Source organism: Motacilla alba, chromosome 4 (assembly GCF_015832195.1).
Source record: "Motacilla alba alba isolate MOTALB_02 chromosome 4, Motacilla_alba_V1.0_pri, whole genome shotgun sequence".
Taxonomy (NCBI): domain Eukaryota; kingdom Metazoa; phylum Chordata; class Aves; order Passeriformes; family Motacillidae; genus Motacilla; species Motacilla alba.
Window position 1 is genome coordinate 58,626,761 of NC_052019.1, and position 13,487 is coordinate 58,640,247.

The 13,487-nt window shown below is 34.7% G+C and overlaps 1 protein-coding gene across 4 annotated transcripts in view; it reads right to left on the reverse strand.

The window, feature by feature from the left end:
* LRBA (LPS responsive beige-like anchor protein) overlaps positions 1-13,487 on the reverse strand; it is a 367,373-nt gene that overhangs the window by 299,757 nt on the left and 54,129 nt on the right. For all 4 annotated transcript variants that reach the window (XM_038136498.1, XM_038136496.1, XM_038136497.1 and 1 more), the window contains exons 15-22: positions 12,356-12,435; positions 10,932-10,994; positions 9,046-9,143; positions 7,197-7,289; positions 6,294-6,402; positions 5,678-5,759; positions 3,883-4,006; positions 3,434-3,626 (exon numbers count right to left, since the gene is read on the reverse strand). In XM_038136498.1, coding sequence (XP_037992426.1) covers positions 3,434-3,626; positions 3,883-4,006; positions 5,678-5,759; positions 6,294-6,402; positions 7,197-7,289; positions 9,046-9,143; positions 10,932-10,994; positions 12,356-12,435 — 842 coding nt within the window. The remainder of the gene's footprint in view (positions 1-3,433; positions 3,627-3,882; positions 4,007-5,677; positions 5,760-6,293; positions 6,403-7,196; positions 7,290-9,045; positions 9,144-10,931; positions 10,995-12,355; positions 12,436-13,487) is intronic.

The following is a 13,487-nucleotide window of genomic DNA, read 5'->3' on the forward strand; positions in this document are numbered from 1 at the left end:
AGCAGGGCACAAAAGAATTTGCAAATTTACTTAACAGTGACAATGTTTATTACAACTGTACTTCAGACTGAAAACTGACAATTAGTTAGAAATATACTGTACTGTAAGGTCCCACTACTAACATTTTAAAATTATACTTCTCATTCAGAGCAATGAATAAAATTCCTCCACTTAAACAGAAACAGAACTGCAGCTTACACATATTAACATCTGAGTCTTACTCACTGAAAATTTCTTGAGCTACTAAAAACTAAAAATAAATATAATTCTTCACCTGAATATATTTTTTTTAACAGAAAGGTAACATGAATCAACTTGTAAGTAGTAAAATATATTTAAGGGCCTGAAATAAGCAGATGTTAGTCTTCCCAGTTTAAAACATTCAGATAATTTAGAAGTGTATTGTACTGTGTAAATAATTTTATTCTTTTAAAACTTGGGGAAGCTGAAAGGTTAAAAAGGGAAGTTGTCCACCATTCTTTACTTGTTTCCTATTATTAACCCCCAAATCATTGGTCCTTTGCAAAAAGTAACAGGACTAGACAGATGAAAATCTAAGGCTGAGTTAGCATGGTTGCACTGCTAAAAAAACAGAAGTTCTTGGACGCTTTCATAAAATCAACACTGGCCAGTCAGAACAAACTGGAGCTGTGATTTAATTTTTCCAATAATATTTTCATTGAACTAGAAGCAACAGATTAAATACCTTTGTATACAGTGGTTTAATATCTGGAAAGCATCAAAACTAATACAGAAATTAACAAAATGCATGAGTAATACTAAGAAATTTGGCTTTTAGAAGGTTGCACACATCTACACACCTTCTAAATCCTGAACACAAGGAAGCCAATGCAGTGCAATTATGCTGGAAAAGCCACTGCTGCTTATAAAACGCTGTGCAGCTGTTGGAGGAGAGGGTTACAGTGACAAACAACTTCCCTGCTACAAAGGTGGCAGGAAATCTATCAAACTGGACAATAAAATTGCAATTGAGTTTCTTTGGCTTTTTATAGCAGCTGCATGTATCTTGATGTGTAGCTCTGCAAAACCTATCCAATTGTGTAACACAGGTCCTTTATGTACTTGTTCTTTATCACAGAATGGTGTTATAAATTAGTGGCACGAACAGCACAGAGGGTTGTAAAAAGGAAAAATAAGCAGTAACCCAATACAATTAGACAGAAATAGGAAAAACCCAAACTGGTTATTCTCTTAGCAATGTTAAGGAAATATTTTTCTTCCCATAATTCCCACATTACTTTGAAAGCATGCTAGAAATCAAAAACATCTGAGATGCACTTAGCATTGAACAATTTGGCCACCGAATTATGCCCACACAGGTTATGTGTGAATCTCTATGAATCTCAATAGTGGTAAAACAGGATATAAGACTATTTGAAATAAATAAAATTAACAGGATTTAAAAATCATTATAATTATCTGTTTATAGGGACATCTTTCAAGACCTTTTTTTGTAATTTATCCTAAATTATGTTTATGTAATTAAGAGGCAGCTCTGAAGAATCATCTAGCTTTATATGGCTAGTTGCATGAATTATATGTATTACCTACAAAAAAAGTTCAAATGGAAAGTGCATAATAAAGGTGAAATTTTAAAATCTTGATAATGGCACCTTGATTCATATCAATATTGTCCAGTTAATTTCTGGCTGCTTTTGCTGTTTAAACACTGTCATTTAGGCTTCTGGAACTAGTATTAGTATTAGTACTGATGTCCAAACAAACTGAATTCCTTCAGGAGTTGTTCAATATTCCACCACTACACTCTGCCCACACTCACATACTTCCAAACTTGTCATCATTCAATTTCTTCTGAAATGGACTGGAAGAAAAGACAGATATTATACATTGAGTAGGAAGTTAGACTTGGGAAAACTTACAGGGAGTTATTCCTACAACCAAGGACACCTCCCTATAGCAGCACGCCAGGAACAAAAAATGAGAAACACAGACTGAAGTAGGTCATCTTCTCATTCACGATGGTATTTCACAAAAACATCAGTCCTTAAAATACGAATTAATAAAACAGACCAACATTATCTATATCTATAGATATCTATATATCTATATCTATATCTATCTATTTTTCGGTCTTTTCTAAAATTACGGGGTTTTGTTCTTGACATTTGACCATGGCATCACAATAAAATCTTGGTTTTTTTTTTCTCTAGGAACTCTACATGACTGATTAGCCACATTAAGTCACTGAAAAGAATGACCAAAAATCCATATAACTTTTCTGACATAGATGTTGTTTAAATGAGATTTCTGACATTACATTATCTTACAGAAGGAGTCTAAGAATAGAACTACAGATTATAAGATAATGTGCTAGCTAATTTCTAAATTCAAGATACCAAAGCTCTGACTAAGAGTTAAAAAGGTGGTCTTCCTTTATTCACCTCTCCGTCTTTCCCCAGGGATAATTCCCAGTGATTCCCAGCAATCACACACATGCTAAATTATGCCAGTTTATATAAAAGTACATTAGGGATCTTGACTCTGGTTACAGCTTGCCATTGTACAATTCACCCATGCCCTCTGCATCCTGGGGCAAAGACAGGAAACTGGTTTTTGAAGACTGCAAAGCCAACAAAAAAGCATATTAAGAATGGTCCAACACCAAAAGTGTGATCTTTGTAAGAGTTAAAATGTGGCCCTGGGCACTTTGCACAGGAATTCCACTTAGCTAAGTGACTGTTCAATAAAGTTATTTCACCCATTTTTATTACATAGATTTCTACAATTGTCTCCCCATAGCTCAAGAATGCATAATGGGCCTCTGAATGCAATAAACAGAGCTGCTGTCTGCAGAGACTAACCTTTTGTAAGAAAAAAAAATTGTTCAAAATCCAAGACCACAGAAATGCCAACAATTCCTTAGTATCATAAAATGATCTTTTGGATTCACAGATGTCCTTTCCACACTGCTAAATTGCACACATTTAGAAATAGGTAATTTATAATTTAATTCATTTTAAGTACATTTTCTGATAACCAGAATAATTCTGAGGCCCACACTGGCCTCACTCTTTTTAGAATAAGGCAGTATAAAATACCTTTTGTACTACTGTGCCTCATTCAGAGAGCCACTAATAACTTTTATGATGTAACTCTGGTTGTAACAACAACAAAATTCAAACAGAACAATAACAAAGGGTAATAGTCTCATTCATGCTGCATGGATTTGCACTCCCACCCCATATTCCATGACAGTTTAACAGCAGAAGCATCTGCCTTAACTTGGATTTCTTTGCTTTTTACTCATTAGTTTTACAGCCTTCTGATGTTACTAAAAGGAATTTTTGTTGATGAATAGCTCTGGTGCGCCATCTTGTGTCACTGTTGTCACTAAAAAGCAAGACCAGCATCAAAATTTTCAGAAATGCTCCTAAAATTTGATTCATCTCACCTTTGAATGTGTGATTGACAGTGTATCCACCCACACACGCCAGCCACCCCACTCATATTTTATTGCATGGTACAGCAAAATCCTAAATATGGTGTACACCATCTCAGTTATCTTCTGCTCCTCAGAAGTCTTTGGATTAAAACAACAAAGGGAAAGCATCCACTCCTGCCAGACAGAGCACTGCAACAAACTCCTGCAAAACACACACATGGTACTGAATCATATTATAAAATATATCTTAGAAATATATACAACAGCTAAGTCAAGAATCTAACACGCTTCAAAAAATTGCTACGTGCAAGCTTCTCTAATTTTTCACACTGAAGACTTTGCTAGAGTACAGAATTTGCTGAAACAGCAATGAAGCTGTATCTGCCCTCATGAGTCTAATTTACTAGAAGACTTTGTTATTTATTTTATATACTTGTGCATAGAGCAAGCCATCTTACCTCCTGTTTTCTCTGCTGTTATTAAACAGTTTAATCATATCTGACAGAAAGGCTCGCCGGACCTCCAGAGTTTCTGGACACTGTGGAGAATTACGGATCAGGATCGCAATAACCTTCAAAATCTCTGTAAAACAGTTCATGAGTAACAAAATATTAGGACTAAGCACAGCATAAAACACAAGGCCTCTTTCAACAGTGTTTGCACAAGGAAAGCAACACCACATAAAGAAGTTTTATATTGAGAAAAAGCACATCTCTATTGGAGAAGAAGGTTTAAGTAAAACAAATCCCTTCTTCCAATACTTTTCAAACCTAGTCACCCATCAGGGGGATTTGTATGCCTCTAAAGAAAATGGAATTCATTGAATTACCATGTTTAAGCAACACAAATATTACTGCACGACAATTGACAAGCTATCAGAATCTGTCAGAACAATTTTTACATGAGGTTCACAGTAAAAAAGCATCCTTTAGAAAACCAACATATGAGGAAAACGCTCTACCTTATGAGATTTTGCTCTACCTTAACAATACTGAATTTTCAAAGAATGTGACTAACTTCCAATTAAACTTACCAGTTTCTGTTATATAAAACCTTCCTAATATAAAATTGTATCTCTTATGATCACAATGTTTTCTGTATTTTTAGAAGGTCAAAATTCAGGGTACATCACACTTTTTGAAGCAGAGAGACAGTGACTTCTCTTGTTACTTTAAAAGAAGTCAACTTTGTAAATGAATTAGGGTGTAATGGCAACACAGTCACTGTGATAGTTGCAGTTCATCTTGTACAACTTCTTTAAAGAGAAATTCCTTATTTGATAACAGTAATGATCTAAAAAAGGAACTCTAGAAGTCACTCTTCCTACCAGACCTACCTTATTTCAGAATCAACTCAGTCCCCATATAGTCTATACTGACCACAGCAGTGACTGTCAACTCTAAAAATCTTAGGAGAAAGCAACAGCAACATGCTAACATCTCTTGCTTCATATGAATTTACCACAAGGAAAATAGCATAATGCAACCAGATTTCTTTCCTCCATATCTGCTTTGCTTTCTTTTCTCTTCCCCCACTTTCCACCTGAAGTAAACCCACAACTGTGACCTACATTTAATGACAAAGCAGCTACAAAAGTGAAAAATCTGCTATTTCTCCAGAAAAAAGTTAACTCCCAAAGCAGTCATAAGTCCATTGTATTCTGTACAAAACTATATAATGTACAATATGTACAGAATTATATACATTAATAATGTATATAATTCAGCAAATGAGATCAGTATTTTCACTCAGTTCAAGACATCCAAAGTTTCATATCAAGATATTTCCAATAAAGTAATCTAACCAAAACAGTGAGCAGATACATTTCTCCTATTTTCCATCTAGCACTGTCATACTGAATGTAATTCAAGATGAAAGGTGTTTCCATATTTTAGATAATTTAGTCTGACATCACTAAATAATGCGTTCAGAATTTTGCTGGAACGATAACATGTATTAAATCAAAGTATCCTGTGCATAAAAGTCTTGAAAAACCATTTCATAATGTGACTGCACAGCCAGAAAAGGTGAGTTATGAACTACAGACACATAAGATGTCTTTCAAAAAGCTACAGAGACATACTGTGTATGTAACTCTAATTAAATACAAGTTATCTGTCTTTTAGAGTGAAAAGAATGTAAAACTGAGAATAGAAGACTGGTAGATGTAATTGATAAGCTTGTTCGTTGGTGAGATTCTTTTTAAAGCAGACTTTTCTTAAGGTAGCACTTAAAAATGTGTATCATTCTTACGAGGATTTTGTATCTTCACCGTTGAATCTGGGTCAGGATGTTGTTTATGTATTACTTGAGTGCAAATTTGTTCAGTCAGAATCTAGCAAGAAAGAAGAAGATGCCATATCAATGTACATGAATACAGCTTACTGAAAGATAGTTGGATGCAGCACAATCACCATCATTCTAAAAATCATCCCAAAAAATCCCCACTAACTTTCTTGATCATTTACTTCATGCTGTTTCTAAAACTCTATAAGCTACTTTATTCTTTTATTTCTCTCTTAAGTGCATACCGTTATTTAAAGTACACTGTAAGATGAATGTGTATCTAACCAAAGCAATTATCCTAAGGCAAGATCATTGCTACAATAAAATTCCACATCTACATGAGCATCTGGTTGAGACATACAGGTTACTCATTATCTAGAATTGTTCATAATGAGCATAACCAAGTTAAGGAGGGGATAAATCCAAAGTAGTGAGCTTTGGGGGGAAAAGAAGCAACATTCAGCTGCATCACACTAAGGTTTAATGTCATCTGGAACATATCAGGACAAATATGTAAGCAATTTTCTAACAATGTCTTACAAGTAATTAGAAAGATTGGATCCTAACTAGAGTGTATGACTACCTCAAACAGGACATTGTATGTGGTCATGGTGAATAAGCTTGTCTGAAGCATCAGCCTTTCAGCCAACAAAGAGAACAATCCATGTCCAAGCATGACTTCAGCTTTTCTCCTAAAATGGTAGAGAAAGATTAAACAACATGCATTCCATTTGCTTTAGGGGGAAAAAAAGTTTAAAAGGTGTCCCTCAAGAAACGCAAAATCACTGGTAAGATATTGTTCTTGTTTGTTCCTTAAGTCTTTCACTTTTAGTAAAGGAAAAGGAGAAGTGTTCAGATTCTGAAAGGGCAAATCATTCCCTGAAGGCAGCCGCCTTTCTTCCATAAATGAGGTCCACTCACCCATGGGCCCAAAAAGCTGAAACGGCCTTAGGGATTTCTGGATAAACACTGAGGAAAGCACACCTTTGCCCTCATTTCACCCAAAAATGCAACCATGGACAGCAATCTCAATAGTTACCTACTATCACAGTCGACTCGAGACATACTAAACCTAGTTCTCAGTAACAGGGGGTTCCATCTCACCAGTCCAATTCTCGCTATTGATTTCACTGGAAAACGGTCACTTTAAAAAAAAGGAGGCCATACTGCAAGGATCTATTCAATCAGCTTGATAAGGAAGTGATAATGCCCGGACACTAGCTGCTAGCAACAAGCAATTGCACCACATCAAAAATACATTTGTGACAAGCAGACTGAGGGGTAGTTGACGAAGAGCGGCTCCTATTCACTGAGGCCTATTTAGTGATTAAGCTCCATTATAGCTTTTTCCCCTTTGCACACAAATGTGTGTATATACACCCAATAATTTATACCCAAAGTAACAAATAGAATGTCTGTGTCACAACCTACCTTTACTCCTTCCCTTCTTGGGAGGTTTAGTTTTAAGACCCAAATCAGTACTTACTTTGGAGAAAGATGCTTTAAGAAATATCCCATCACTTTCAGAGCTTGCACCCTGATGCCTTCACTTTGTGATGCTAAAAGCTTGTAGACAACCCTAAGTGGAGAAAATACATTGGTTTTCTGTCAATGTGAAGAATAACAAATGCAGGTTTTTGGTCCTTGTAAACCTCCCATTAAAACTTAAGACATCTAAATGTATTATCTAAATGTATATCAGTTACATCCAATCAGTTACATCCAATTTCTTTCATCACTTACTTTTTAGACAGTCAAGTGCTTAGGGCCACATCACTACCTGATTCTAGTTGGACTGTGGTTCATAGTATTCAACAGATCTTTAAATCTGTGAAATATGATTTTACTTATCTACATGGACTACTAAGCTCTTTTTGAAAAAAGAAAATATTAATTTCCAAATGTTCCATGAAATCATATTGAACAGAAGGCACAGTACTTTACCTTTACCTTTTCTTAACTTATTTATAAGTTAAAATTTTTGAAGAAATTTGCATCATTTCACTAAGGGGAAGGAAAAAGCCTACCTCATTTGAACAATTTTGGAGAGCCTTTCCAAAACTATTCCATGTTACAACACAGCATTTTAGATCTGCAAGTTTTAAAGAGTTCAAAGGACTTCAGGTTTTTAAGCCTTAGCTATACATAACTGAGCACCCATCAATAGTTATGTACTTTTATTTTTATATACCCAAAAATAATTCTCAGGACACTTGAACTAAGACAAAAAAAAATTAGTTCTATACCAGATAGCAGAATTAAAGGTAAAACCTAAGGGTGATTAAAAACCAGTTATGTATAACAAATAATTTATCCTGGAGAATGCTGCAACCACAGAAACTATAAAAGGAAAGAAATAAGCAAAACTTATGATGCACTGGCCATTCAAGCAATAGAATCCATTTTTCTTCTTTTCTTTACACAACACTATCAGGGTTTCCTAATTGTATAGGAAAATGCATTTTCTTTCTTTTTTTTTCTTCCCCCCACTAGATTGGTTACTTTAACATTTTTTATTTTAAGAGACCTCCAAATATTTATAAAGTTTTGGAAAATTATTTTTAAATTTCAATATTATCATGCCTTAATTGCAAAAAGTAGATGTATCAAGAAGCATACAAACAATCCACTAAGTGACTGGAGACAATATCAGAGCAAAGAGTGGAACAAATGAGACAGGAAAACAAAGCGATTTCTCACTGTGGACTGACTATTCATGCTGACTTGCTCATATACTTGTTAAGGAAAAAAAAAAGCACCTACTGCTAGTTGCTAAATAAAACCAAATGTACTGCGTTGGAGACCCAACCTGACATTCAAATACTTGAGTATTTAGAGGTTTTTATTAGTTTCCCATACGTAACACATTACCATACAAATGAAATCAAATCTGATGAAAATGAGTAAAAAGAAAAATAAAAATCAGTCTAGCACTAAAAAGGGAGAAAATGATTAGAAACATGCCTGAATGCAGTCTCTTGAGAAAGGGCAACTGGAAAAAAATATATATAAACAGGGATTAACCTGCGCAACTAAATATAAGAAATGAGACTCTGCCTTTACACAGTGAGAGAATTACCATTCCCCATTTCCTTCTATGAATTGTTCTTACATTTGTTTGCCTGTACCCATTTTTTCCCCACTGTGTTCAGGCAGGTTCCTGTTAAATTAGAAAAGTTCAATACTGTGACCACCCTCTGAGAGCCACAAGACAATGTGGCTATTGTTGCAACACACACTGATGAGAACCATTCAGATTTCATGGGAATTCTTGCAAGCAACAGTATGGTCAAAACACTGTTTCCTTTTTCCCACTTCCCAAAATTCAAACTTACTGTAATCCATTCCTCTGATCAAATGCAGGGATCATAGAGCCAGGATGCTCTGACATCAGAGCAACCAGCAACTGCAAGACATCCATTAGATTGTCATCCTGTTGGATAAAAGTTACAAATTTGAATTCACAACACATACACACTAGAACATTGTTTTGACTAAAAGAACCACTACAAAATATTTCAAAAGTATGTGGAGATTAATAAAAAACTAAGGACCAAATCACTTTGGCCAGGATCAAAAGAACTATTGCTCTAAAGGCAAGTGCAGGAGAAAATATTGCAAAAAATATACTTCATTGTTTAGGGCGAAAAGTGATATATCAGTGTCTGGGATGTAAGGATTTGACAGGCAATGGAAATTTAGACCATGTTATTTCCTTCCACACTCTGTTTGCATGTGTATTTCCCAATCCTTTCCTGCACAGAAGCTACAAATAAACAGCTGCACATTTTTCTGAGGCACAGGGTGGTGTTTAATGAAAACTTTCTTCTTAAAAATGTTCAAACCATGAGGAAAAAAATACTACCACCTGCCACAGACAACATTTTAAATGGGTAATTCAAGCCACTTAGTAAATTTTTTCATACTTTTAATTTAAAGCACTCTAAGCTACAGTTCATTAATTTGTTCCAAGTTCATTGTAACTAAAAATAACCTATGAAATAACAAAATGTAACTGTCTTTTCCCATACTCTGTAGTATTAAAATGAAAGTTTATTTTAAAAGAAAGATAGTCCACATATAAAACACTAATCAACATTTTTGAACAAATACTCTGATTCTTAAGAGTATTCTGAACAAATACTCTAATACTCAATTAAAAAATCAGTTTTACATCCTCCTGAACAACTCTGTTCACCTGATGATATTAACAGCTGACATTACAGACGCTATCACCATTCAGCCACATGAGAAGGCTAAATTTCACTTTTTTTGCTGATGTTTTTCTGAATTCACAGTTAGATTGTGGGATTTAGCATTCATGGATTTTTGACATATGAGTATGCAAACTGCCAAGATATTTAAAACATCACATCCGCATCTGAAGGCTTTATAAAGCTTCTGCTATTTTAGTTCACTCTTATATGGTACCAAGGGTCTTATTATTTACTTCTCCCCACCAAGCAAAATTGCTTCACTATGGTAATACCAAGTAGTAGTAACCAGCACAGAGAATAAAATGAAAATATAGGTGTTAGCAAAATTCTTTAAAAATAAAAAAAATCTATACTGCTTGAAATGAAGTTCAATTAATTCCTTATTTTACCCATTTCAAGCACCCTTACAGAGATGAGATCAGTTAGATTTATGTCCCCATTTCCCTTGTCTTTGATGTGGCATCTGGCATAAAGTGCCTTTTCCTGGTGCTAAAATATGAAGATGCAGATGTATCAGTGGTAACCAACATTTTCTCCCAATTAAGTTTATATGCTTCTCTTAGATGCCATTAACATACATCTTTATTTTTTTAATGCATGTTTTCAATTTTATTGCTTTATTTAAGAAGCAAAGTAAAAAGGGAGAGGAAAAGAAAACAAAAAATATTACTTAGGCAGCCTAAAACAAGGTTTTGACTTTATTTTTAAAGTCTATCTCACCATCTGTTTTTCTGCTTGGTAAATTGGTTTGTAGAACATAAGAAACCATTTTGACTTACCGGCTTAACGAACTTCAATCTAACATTGAACATAGTGCTTAAATCACTGCAAGAATATTGACATATCAGCACACTACTCTAAAGAGTTGGACAATGTTTGCTACTTCCTCTGCAGAGCCATCTTGTGGCATAAAGGAAGTTATATTTGAAATTATTTAAACATTTGGTCACAAACAGCGTTAGTATGCCACTCCTTATAAAGACGCCCCCCAAAATAAAAATTACCTCATGTATAGTAAGCAGGTAATTGAGGATAGCCTGCAATTCATCTTCTTTTATTCCATAGTCCTTTAAAAACAAAGAGGTTTTAAGTATCACCTTTCACGTATAGAATGCTGTTTCCAAAAAAAGCATTGTTGCAAGAAATGTTTATATCACAAAGCAAGTACCACACAACGAATTTGCTTTCACTTGATCCTGTAATAGCTTCATAGCTGCAAGGTAGCTTCTTCTCTGCCCCCAAAAGCACCCGCTGAATGCCATAAAAGTGTTTTAAAGCAATTTCAACACAGGCATAAAAACAATATAAATAGCAATATAGTATACAAAATTGTTAGTGTAATACATGTTAATTGATGCAGTCAATTTGAACTGAGAGCTTCCTGTTAAAAGAAGAATTAAACTGAGGTGGCATAAAGGACTCAAAAACAGATCTGGAAGTTTAATTACAAGCCTCCTAGCTATACTCATATCTATGTTTGCTTCTTATTTTCCACTAGAGAAGTCCATCTTCAGTTGCTATCAACTTTGAAGAAATCTCAATCATTTATGGCACCTATGCCAGCTATATGCCTTGAGGTATTTTTTGTGAAAATAAAATAAAAACCAACAGTTTCTAAGAACAGGATGAGGGTAGGCAAAAGCAGGCTTCTTCACTTCTGGGGCTTTTTTTTTTTTTTTTTAAAGCAAGTCTTTAATTTCCCAAAAAGATTTTGCACCACTATGTAGAAACAGAAAACTTGCCAAAGGATCAAACTCAATCTTTTTCGAAGGATGTTCTATTTATTGTTGTGCTGGTTTTGGTTGGGGTAGAATTTATTTACAGGAGACAGCACACAGCTATGGTTTGGATTTGTGATGGAAACAGTGTTGATAACGTAGAGATATTTTTGCTATTGCTAAGCAGGGCTTACACAGAGAGACCAAAAACTTATGATAGGAAAAGGTCATGAAGAACCTATAAGCAATTGAGCTGCTGAATTCCAAGATTCCTCTAATGTCCAAGAAACAGTTGCAAAACTTACTGATAGAGTCTTTCTTATCCTCCTCTGTCCCACGGACCCACAGCACATAGTATCAAATGTTTCTATTTAGTCTTTAGGCACTTATAACATAGCTGACACTGTTCATGTTAAAAGAAAATTAAAACTAAATTTGTCTATAATTAAAGAAAAAAATTAATATTTTCCCCAACAGTAAACATTTCTAAGCTAGTAACAGCTCCACGTGTAATAAAAACAGCTTAAAAGGGGAAAAAAAAATGCATCCTTTAGCACTGCTGTCCATACAAGAGCCACAACAAAAAGAAACACCTTACATGGCTTTTTCTGTTTATTTACTATCACAAAATTCAATATGTTTAAAGGATGTGAGGCATTTCTTTGTGAAAGGAAACTCAAATATCCTACTGTAATTTAAAGCTATCCTACCTTCATGACTAGCTGTTTAATGAACATCAACAAAAATGCTCGCAGGGATAAAATCTCCTTCTGAGTAGGCCGTGGACCATCTACAAAAAAAAAGTAGATATATAAAATAAAAATTAACAGCTGTTAATCAGCACAGACAGCATTTTCACAAAAAGAAAAATAAAAGGCATTTTCTGGGTGAAGAAGGCACAATTCTAAGTCTTGCCACGCTCTATTTCAGACCACAAAACACTACTGTGTTTTATCACTTTTTATTAGCAAAATGTCTGATTAGTGAGGTTCCACTAAGGCTTCATCTAAATTCTGATAATTTTAATGTTTCCTTGTAGTGCTATAAACCAACTTCATGCAAGGAATAAGACTGATACAAGAACTCTAGGTCAGAATTTCCAGATTTCAAATTATTGCAGTTTACAGCTTTTTCTTAAGTTCTGCCATAGCTCAAAGCAAGAGCTACATGCCATTATTATACACTGGCTAAATACACAAAAATCGACCTTACAATGCCATGTATAAAGAATACCTTGAAAGACATGACTTAAATTTTTAACTCAAAGTAAAAAAGGACTGACTTCTGCTATCTCTGCGTAAAGCAGACCTTCAAAGAAACATTTTAAATACTCAAACACTCAGTAGCTCCCAGGAGAGGCAAGGTTAAAGAAACAGGTGCAACCAAGTGTCAAAGTCAAGTAAAAGCTTTGGTACAGAAAGCAAATTAAGTGCTGCAAATATATTTTGGGGGATAGTTTTTACATTTGCCTGTAGGGTCACAGTTCTTATTACCTTAATCACAGAAAAGCAAACTATCTGGAGAATGAAAGTGATCATATGAGTCTGGTTTTATGAAGCATAGGCCCACAGGCATATTAGGTTTAAGAACAGCTATTTTCAGTATAAACCAGCCTAGTCAAAATAAGCCATTAAACTGCATTACTAAGCCTATCCTACTCATCCACTTGCCTCAGGCTGAATAAATGAGTTACAAAACAAAGTAAACCCACGAAAGACTAAAAAGAAAGGAGAAAACATGCCTGCTTTGCTTCTTAAAGGATGAAAAATACTACAAAACAATCCTTACAGCCCTCTAACAGACGTGGCTGGTAATTTTGAGAAGTTGGTGGCAGGAAGTCAG